At 40.9% G+C, this 10,066-nt stretch overlaps 1 protein-coding gene across 1 annotated transcript in view; it reads right to left on the minus strand.

Moving 5' to 3' along the window:
• Positions 1–520: 520 nt before the first annotated feature.
• Positions 521–10,066, minus strand: part of SULT2A1 (sulfotransferase family 2A member 1) — a 13,721-nt gene continuing 4,175 nt past the window's right edge. Inside the window, exons 3-6 of the mRNA XM_008054161.1 lie at positions 9,727–9,856; positions 5,997–6,091; positions 3,313–3,490; positions 521–703 (exon numbers count right to left, since the gene is read on the minus strand). Of these exons, the coding sequence (XP_008052352.1) occupies positions 591–703; positions 3,313–3,490; positions 5,997–6,091; positions 9,727–9,856 (516 nt within the window). The 3' untranslated portion in view covers positions 521–590. The remainder of the gene's footprint in view (positions 704–3,312; positions 3,491–5,996; positions 6,092–9,726; positions 9,857–10,066) is intronic.

Raw genomic sequence — 10,066 nt, forward strand, 5'->3', positions numbered from 1 at the left:
CTACACACAACAACACTGATGAAACCCAAATATCAAATGCTAATTAGACGTGTAAGTCAATGAATACATTGCCATTTATACTTTATGCCATTTATATGTTTTTAAAAGCATCTATAAAGACCATTTGTGGTCTATGGTCAAATACTACAGAGAATGAAAATAAAATGGGATTGGGAATCACATTCCTGAAGGTCTGAACAATTATAAATGTGATGGAAAAAAAGGAAACTGAATTGCTTCTGAAATTTAATTTCTTCCTTTTATTCTTGTTATTTGCCATAAAATTCATCACTTTAGCTATTTCTCATTTTTATTTTAAAAATGAGGGCACATTTTTGGGTAATGCAACTATTATTTCTGTAGCATTCCATATGTTCGAAACATTGCAAACATTTATAAAGGTCTGGGAAACCATGACATGTTTAGGGGAACCCTGGTAATCTTGAACAAGAAAGTAGTCAAAGATGCAACAATTTGGTAATATAAGGCTTCAGGTTGAAGGATTTATGCCACGGCCACTAATCAGGCACATATACAAGAACAGCAGAACAAATATCAGTATCTATATAAGATCCAGAATGTTTTGGATATTATTCCCATGGGAACAGCTCTCGAGGAAGATCTGCCATCTTCTCCTGGAATACTTTGTCAAAGACTTCAGCTTGAGCCACTGTGAAGTGATTTTTCCAGTCACCAGATATGCCTGGAAGACATGAAACAGAGACTGAATATAGCAGAAGGAACAATGGTCCATGGATGGGCCCTTATACTGCCTGGCAACATACCCATTCACATTTCTACCTGCCTGGAAATAATTTCCTGTCGTCTCTTCTTTCCCAGCCTTCTTGTCTGCAGTTCATCAGCAATAATGCCAGTATAACTTCAGATACATTCAGAGTCTAGCCACTTTTCACCACCTCCATTTCTTCCATCTTGGTCCAAGTCAGCATCATCTGTCACCTGGATTATTGTCATAGATTTGCAACTGGTCTCTCTGTTTTTGATCATTCTCCTTTATAAGTTGCTCTCATCGTGGCAGCCTCTGTGGTCCCCTGAGAAACTCAGCCAGACTGCGCCATTTCTCAGCTCAGATTCTCCAAGGACTCGCAGCTTCACCCAGTGCAAGTACTTAAGGCGCTTACATGGCTCCAGGTGACTGTGGCTGCTGTCTGGGACTCCATCCCCTGTAACTATCATTCCTTCACTCTACTCCTTTACATGGGAACTCCTGACTCTGCCTCAAATGCAGCAGCACCCCCCTCCTCAGACTGTTTGCATTTCCTGTTCCTCCTCCCTGGAATGCTGTTCTCTCAGATCCCTCCTGTCTTGCCCGCTTGCCTCTTAAAGTCTTTGCTCTGATCAATCTTCTCTCTCACCTCCCAGAATAGAGCTGTCCATCTCCACATTTGCTATATTTTACTTCCTAACACTCATTGTGCAGGAAGGTTCTAAGTATTTCCTTTTGTGTGGTTTATGTGCACGACATGCTTCCCCATGTATGTAAGTTTTAGAAAGTCACATCATTTACTTTTCATATTGCCAAAGACTTAGAGTTTCAAAGAGCAACAGACATATAGGACATACTCAATAAAATACTTGTTGAAAGTGTGAACAAAAGAATGAGAAATGTACTAATATGATCTCTATTTTATAGATAAGGAGGAAAAACCTGAAAATGTCACATAGTTAAAGTGATGGACATGGAAGCCAAAGATTTAGATACCAGTAATTTTATATAGATATATAAATATATATGTATATATACATTTTTTTAAGGTGAGGTCTCACTATGTTGCCCAGACTGGTCTCAAACTCCTGAGCTCAAGTGATCGTCCCACCTCGGCCTCCCAAAGTGCTGGAATGACAGCACCATGCCCAGCCCCTCTTCATTCTATATTATTAACTGTTGTTGTTGTTTTGAGTCGGAGACTCACTCTGTCACCCAGGCTGGAGAGTAGTGGCATGCTCATGGCCACCGCAACCTCAACATGCTGGGCTCAGGGGATCCTTCCACTTTTCCAAGTAGCTTCCAAGTGGCTGGAACTACAGGCATGCACCACCACGCCTGCCTAATTTTTTAAAGTATTGTAGAGATGAGTTCTCACCAAGTTGCCCAGGTTGATCTCAAACCCGTGAACTCAGACAATCCTCTCACCTCAACCTCCCATTCACAGTAGCCACAAAAAAATGATCCTTTCACCTTTCCAAGTAGCTGGAACTACAGGCATGCACCACCTGTCTAATTTTTTGATTTATTGTAGAGAAGAGATCTCGCCAAGTTGCCTGGGCTGGTCTCAAACCCGTGAACTCAGGCAATCCTCTCACCTCAACCTCCCGTATATGACCCTATTACTATATTTTTACAAATTAATATTTACATAGTAAATTTGTACATATAAATTAATTTTTACATATTATACCAATAAATTAAATTAATGTAGAATAATATAATTATATATAAATTAATAATACATCATATAAATATAAATCATTGCTCTTAACATATAAATATACATAGTATAGCAGAGAGTCTAATATGGAATTGGTTCCCTGTAATCACTCATTGTTCTTTCATGTTTTCTCCGTGTTTGCACATATCTGTATCCAGATTTCCTCTTCTTATAAGGACAAAAGTCATATAGGATTGGAGATTACCCTACAAACCTAATGCTGGCTTAAAGAGCTCGTGTTCAAATATGGTTACATTCTGAGGTGCTGAATGTTCTATTCCAGATATATTTGAATTGTAGAATTTTGGATAAATGGATTCTTTAACTTCATGCAGTAGACATTTTCATTCATCTTAAGCCCAAGATTAGGGACATGATTAATCTTTCATCACAGGGGCTTTACAATGTCTGATAGCAAAGTCTCTCCTCTCTTCCTTTCCCAGTTGAGCCACTCTTTCATACATTTCTTTGCTTTTCTATGCTAACTCAACAGTGGGGTAGCCTCAACGTGAACTGCCACAATCTCATCCTTCCCAGGTAAATCACAGCCTACAAGTCTGGAAGGACTAGCTAATTAACCTGGTCACTGTTTGTAATTTTCAGGAGAGAGAATCCGAATGACCTCACGTAAGTTAGGCAACCAAACCGGACTGAGTCAACTTTCTCCCAGTGCCGGCCGCCCACATCAGTTCCATGAAAAGAGATGCCCTGATGAGGGGTTCTAAGAAGTACTCTGGTTGATAAGCAAGAAAAGTTGATAAATTCAAACATCCTTTCCTCTCAACTGTTAGCACCCTAGTGTAAGCACAGGAATGCCCTCCATGTATTCTTATACATTTTGAAACACCCCAATTACTTTTACCTTTTCTCGTAAGTAGCACATTCTGAAAAAAATAATCATCACCCAGAAGAGAATAATTGGACATCTTGTTTTCTTTCATGGCCTGGAAGGAGCTGTTCTTGAGGACTAAGTTCAGTTCTTCTGGTTCTAATTTCTTACCCAGAAATCGACAGATCTTTTCTACAGTTCTTCTGGTGTCCTAAAAGAAAAAAACAAAATAGAAGATGTGGAAGAGAAAGACAATGGAGAAAATAAGATGAGAAAGAGAGAACTCCAAATGAGGGGAGAGAGAAGGAGGAGGAGAAAAAGAAAGAGGAGGATGAGAAGGAAGAGGAAGACAGGAACAACATACAGAAATGAGAAGAATGCTATGAGGAGAAAAAAAGAAAAAAGATAAAGAGAAGAGAGCACAAAGTATGTAAAAGATGCAAGGATCATTGTGGGTCTCCCAATATAGTTGAGAAATTGAAGTTAGGATAACTTTTTTTTAATGTTTAATTTTAAAGATGTGGGGTACAATTCAGGGCTGGGTATACAAATGTTCATTAGGCAGGCACCCCTGTTGATGAGGTGTGCCCCCCAAACTTTTTTATTATAAAGATGTGGTGTACAATTCAGGGTTAGGTATACAAATGTTGATTATGCAGGTATCCTTGTTGATGAGGTATGCCCCTCCCTCCCCTAGCAGTTTCCCTTAACTGCCAATCCCACCCCCCTCCCCTGACAGTTTCCCACTACTGCCAATTGCTTTCTTATAGTATTATAATTGTTCAAGGTCCACTTATGAGTGAGAACATATGGTATTCTGTTCTTTGTTTCTGTGATAGACCACTGAGTATGATCGACTCTAAATCCATCCAAGTTGCTGCAAAGTTAGGTTAGGATAACTTAACAGTAAAAGACAGAGCTTAAGATTTCTTCTTCTTTTCCCCCCTCCCTTAAGGAGGATAGAGTGCAATAACTCTATTGTATCTGGTTCATAGCTCACTGTAACCTTGAACTTCTGGGCTCAAGTGATTCACCTCAGCTTCCTGAGGAGCTGAAATCACAGATACAAGCTACCACACCTGACTAATTTTTGTAGAGGCAAAATCTCACTATGTGGCCCAGGCTGATCTTAAGATCCTGACCTCAAGCAATCCTCTCCCCTCAGCCTCCCAAAAGTCTGGATATCAGGCATGAGCCACCACATGTGGCCACTAGGGTCTCCAATTAGACTTGTAGAAAGGCTTCTAGACAAAAATCAGAATTAACAAGGAGAGTTTCAGGAAGAGTGTGACAAAGATTTAAGGGGTTGATTTCAAATCCTGGCTGTGCCATCAAATAATACTGTTTCCCATAACTAGTATTTAAGTAACACATAAAGTTTTATAATATCTCTTAAATATTATATTGACAATTAGTACTTGGTACATGATCTTAAAACATTAAGATAAGAAAATACATTTTTTATAACCAGATTTGAGTCATAGACCTTCCTCCTAGAACTATAATACTTTAAAATATTATTTATTTTATAAGCTGTGGTTGTTTTCTAAGAAGACACACATCTGTGGAAATAACTAAAATAAATGTTCATTGTGTGATTTGGAAGAAAAATTATAGGAAGGTATGGAATCATGTATCTGAAGTAGCTAAACTCATTACAGAAAGTTTCTTAATAAAACTGAAATTCATGCTGAGACTGGTCAGGTGTAATCAAAGGAAGGTGATGGGAAGTCATGTTTCTCAGAAAGAAGCAAAATTCAGACTTGTATCATTTTCAATTTTGTCTAAGATGCTACTGATCAGTCAAATTTCTTTTTCAACATTCTACCCACCTTTACCAGTTCTGGGCATCATCTGACAGATTTTCCATCTATCACTAGTCACTCGATCACTTGGCATCTCAGAATATTTACACAGATCGATTTCATGCCTTCATGTCTCTTCATATCAGTCAAGCTGAGGTGTCAAACAGTTGGACACATCTCTGGAACTAAAACATTTCTACCCAGTCTCAACTCCTTCTCCAGTTCCCACTCATCACTAGGTCATCAGGAGCTCCTGTGTCCTGCCAAGCAAATTTTTATAAGCACCAGTGCTAGCATAAGCCATTGTAATCTGCCTCAGTGCATCAAAAAAATCTCTTTAGATGTTTATATCTAAAAAGAAATAAAGAACAATGTATGAAGAAAGAGCATGAATCTTGAGAAGGGTCAATCAGAAACAGCAATGAAGACCAGGGAGCTAATCTCACTCTTTTTTTTTTTTTTGGGGGGGGTTGGAGTCTCACTCTATCACCCCGACTGGAGTGCAGTGACATGCTTACAGCCACTCCAGTGTCAACCTGCTGGGCTCTAGCAATCCTTCTGCCTCAGCTTTCTAAGTAGCCGTAACTACAGGTGCGCACTACCATGCCCGGCTAATTTTTTTATTTATTGTAGAGATGCAGTCTCGCCAAGTTTTATTTATTGTAGAGATGCAGTCTCGCCTAGGCTGGTCTTGAACGCGTGGGCTCAAGCAATCCACTCGCCTTGGCCTCCCAAAATGCTGGGATTACAGGCTGAGCCACTGTGCCCGGCCTAATCTCACTCTTAATATCTCTTCTCCAGGCTAGACCTTGACTGAGAAGGCGGAATGGAGACACAGAAAAATATAGGGAAGTTAGTGGAAGCGAAGGTATTGGTGAGACGGTGTGTACTGACCATAAAAATGATGGTTACCTGTTTCAGCTCTTCGTAACTCAGTATCAGGAAGGTGTTCCTCTCTCTCATGGACAGCCAGTCACGAATGTGGTCAAACCATGATCCATATAACACTTAGTGGGGTTAGACAGTAAGAGGGATAGGTTACAAACTCTATGGAAGCAGAGGTCCAATTTATTATGTTGACTCCCTCACCAGCTTTGTTAAGGTATAATTCCCAAATAAAATATGTTTACAGTGGATACTATGCTGTTTTGATATGCATACATTATGAAATGATAAAATCAAACTCATTAACATATTCATCACCTCACATCCCTTTTTTGCTGGTGAGAATGTTTAAGATCTTCTCTTTTAGCAATTTTCAAGTATAGAATACATTATTAACAATAGTCAACAAGTTGTACAATAGATCTCCAGAACTTATTCATCTTATCTAACTAAAACCTTGTAACCTTTGACCAACATCTCCCTAGTCTCATTCCTCAGACCTCCCACCCCTGTCGATCTCTGCTCTACTCTCTGCTTTTGTGGGCTCAATTTTGTCAGAGTTCACATGTAAGTGAGATCATGAGGTATTTGTCTTTCTGTACCTGGCTTATCTCACTTAGCACAATGTCCTCCAGGTTGACCCATGTTGTTGTACATGACAGGGCTTCCTTCCTTTTTAGGGCTGAATAGTATTCCATTTTATATACAGTCAGACCTTAGTATGAAGGTTCAACCAACCAGGGATGGAAAATACAATATTCACAGGATATGGAAACCTGAGATGTGAAGAGTCAGCTTTCACATCTGTGGGTTCCACAGGACTGATTGCGGGACCTGGGCTTCCAAGGGTTTTGGTATCCAGGGGATCCTGGAACCAACCCCTGCAGATACAGGGAGACAACTTTACTAAGTTTCCTTTGCCATAATCACATCAGACCTCTTGCCAACCACTCTGGAGGTTAGATGACAATGGAGAAATGTGCTTTAAAGAACCAAGCTACTAATATGGAGTGATCCCAGAATGTATTGTTAGGTATTAGACTAGTTCAACATAGTCTATATAGTGCAAAGAATTGGGGGAATCAGAGCATACTTTCATATTTTCTTAAATCCACCTAAAGCAATGACTATTATCTTCATTTCTAATGCACATAGAATGTTTTTTATCTCATTGGCCAGGGCTTTGGGACAACGTTGAACAGAAGTGAAGATAGTGGCAAAACTCAGCCTGTTTCATTTCCCCTTTCCCTCCACTGTTTTATTTTAGAAAAACTCCCAGAAATTATATCATTTCCTCGGTATATACTTCAATACATCTATCCAGACTAAAACATCATGAACAATTATGTTATAACAACAACAAAAAAAATAGAATAAACCTCACAATACCTGTATACTATCTGCTCATGTCCAAGCAGTATTCAATTTTCCTAAGTTATCTCATGAATATCGTTTCAGGATTATTATGTTATTGCTTTCCTTCAACTGTTCAGCAGGAATGTTTGGCTTTTAAAAGTTGAAATCTGGCCGGGCTCAGTGGCTCAGTTTGTAATCCCGGCACTTTGAGAGGCCAAGGCAAGTGGATTGCCTGAGCCCACAGGTTCGAGACCTGCCTGGGAAACTTGGCAAAAGCTCGTCTCTACAATAAAGTCAAAAAATTAGCCAAGTGTGGTAGCGAATGCCTATAGTTCTGGTTACTTGGAAGGCTGAGGCAGAAGGATCGCCAGAGCCCAGCGGGTCGACGCTGGGGTTGGCCGTGAGTATGCCACTGCACTCCAGCCTGGGCGACAGAGTGAGGCTCCAACTCAAAAAAACAAAAAATTGAAATCCAGTAAGATCCACACAGGACCTTTGGTTGACATTAGACTGATAATTGGGTTGGCATCAGGTTGATATTTGTTAGTGTCAAGCAAATGGTGCCTCTCACCAACTCTGGGAAGGAACCCATCTCATGAAGAAGAGCAAATAACACAGTGAATGGCCTTCAATGACTCCTGCAAATAGCAATCATGAACCATTCATTTTGACCTTCCTTCTGGCCACATCTAGCCTAGTGGTGCATGCTGCTGCTGGTGCACATGGTCAGTACTGGGGTGAGGGTGGGACCCAAAGCAGAGACCACACAAGCCCTCAAAGAGCATCTTGGAATCTTTTGCATGAGGGATTCTAGGGTCAAGGCCCCTATGTCATAGGTAATAAGAGGGTTGTAATTGTCCCAACAGACTCCTTACCTTGTTTGGGAAGGAAATATATTCAGGGCAGGAGACCCCCTGAGGCCTTGCTATCATATGTCCAGAGCAGGAATATCTGTTGCCTGGGTCTAAAGACAATTATCTCCTAGAACTTAAATTCCCAAGATTTTATCATCTGTATGGAAAAAGGAGCTTGCCTCACTCCTCTACAAGGTTGCAGACAACCCAGAATATTTACGTTAAGTTGATAACAATAAAGATTTTGCTCGATGGCTCAGCCTGTAATCCCAGCACTTTGGGAGGCTGAGGTGAGCGGATTGCCTGAGTCTGTGGGTTCGAGACCAGCCCGGACAACTTGGCGAGGTCTTGTCTTTACAATAAATCAAAAAAAATCGGCCGGGTGTGGTAGCACGCGCCTGTAGTTCCAGCTACTTGGAAGACTGAGGCGGAGGGATCGCCGGAGCCCAGCAGGTAGACTCTGGGGTGGCCATGAGCATGCCACTGCACTCCAGCCTGGGTGACGAAGTGAAACTCCAACTCAAACAAACAACAACAAAAAAGATTTTGATGCTGTTAGTTCTTGAGTGGATTTGAAAGAGGTCTGTGCATGAGTCTTAAAGCCCAGAGAGGCACGATATGGAGACAGCGTGAGGTCTATAGAATGTGTCTTCGTCACCTACCGCTATTGATTAGACTTTTCAAGATTCTCGGCAACAGCTGAAACACAACCCACACCTCTTTAAATTTAAGCCCTGGTTGTTGTTATAATCTTTATAAGCCCCAGTTTTTATTATAATCCCTGGTGGGCTTTGATTAATTATTAGACAAAGGACAGCGGTAAGGGGCATGGGGAGTGGGATGGGGAAAGAGGATGCTTGTGAAATGTCAGAATCATGTGGATGAGAGGTGGGGTAAGATAAATGTGCAGTAGAAGAAGTTCAAGGGATGGGGGGAAAGAGGTACTCAATTTTGAACACGTTGAATTAGAGGTATCTGTGGGTCTCTCCAGTGAAGGGTCTGCAGGTGACTGGAGCTCAAGACACCACAGCTGAGACAGAGACTCATCATGGAGATCTGAGAAAAACTGCAAAATTGAAAGTACCTGAAAAATCCCAGAAATTCTGCATAATTAAAAGGAGAGAGGTCCCAGTGTTCTGCAAACAGTTTTGAGACATTTAGAAACAGAGGATTAAAGGAGTTGTAAAAAGAGGCATGAGGGGGAAATGGTGAAATGTCAGCATTGTGTTGTCCAGGAAGCCAACGAAAAGCTGACTTTCAGAAAGCCACCAAGTGCGAGAGTGGAGAAGAATATGAGTAGTCTGTGTTAGTACTGGAGGCCCTAGAGTCTCAGAAGATGCCTAGGATGGCTTACCATGGGGCAAGCTGAGGGAGTGGCTAGCGTTCTCCTGCTGTGGGAGAGTAGGTGGACTTAGCAGATCTGGGTTTCATTGGTGACAGAACCTTATACCCATGGGGTGATGAGATGTAGAGATATAAGGCTGGTGTCCAATGGTGTCTTGTGAAGGACTCCGAGCAACCCCCAGGTTCTGTATTTGGCAATACACTCACCATTCCTTGGATGAACCCGTCAAAGTATTGTTCCAGTGACTTTGGTCTCTTTAGAAATTTTGCCATATAACAGAAAAAATAACCAGACACCAGACTATCTCTGGGATTTCTGATGAGATAAATCACCTTAAATGGAAAAATGGAAGAACAGAAAATACAGTTTTTTCCCTACTCTTTTCAATCTTCATGAAAACAGATGAAAAATCAATTCTTAGAAAAGGCTTATTAAAATCAATGGATTTTTTTTTCTTTTCTTTTGAGTTGGAGTCTCACTCTGTTGCCCAGACTGGAATGCAGTGGCCACTCCTGGCCACTGAAGCCTCGAACTGCTGGGCT

Source organism: Carlito syrichta, unplaced genomic scaffold (assembly GCF_000164805.1).
Source record: "Carlito syrichta isolate Samal-C Ts95f unplaced genomic scaffold, Tarsius_syrichta-2.0.1 Scaffold289177, whole genome shotgun sequence".
Lineage (NCBI taxonomy): Eukaryota > Metazoa > Chordata > Mammalia > Primates > Tarsiidae > Carlito > Carlito syrichta.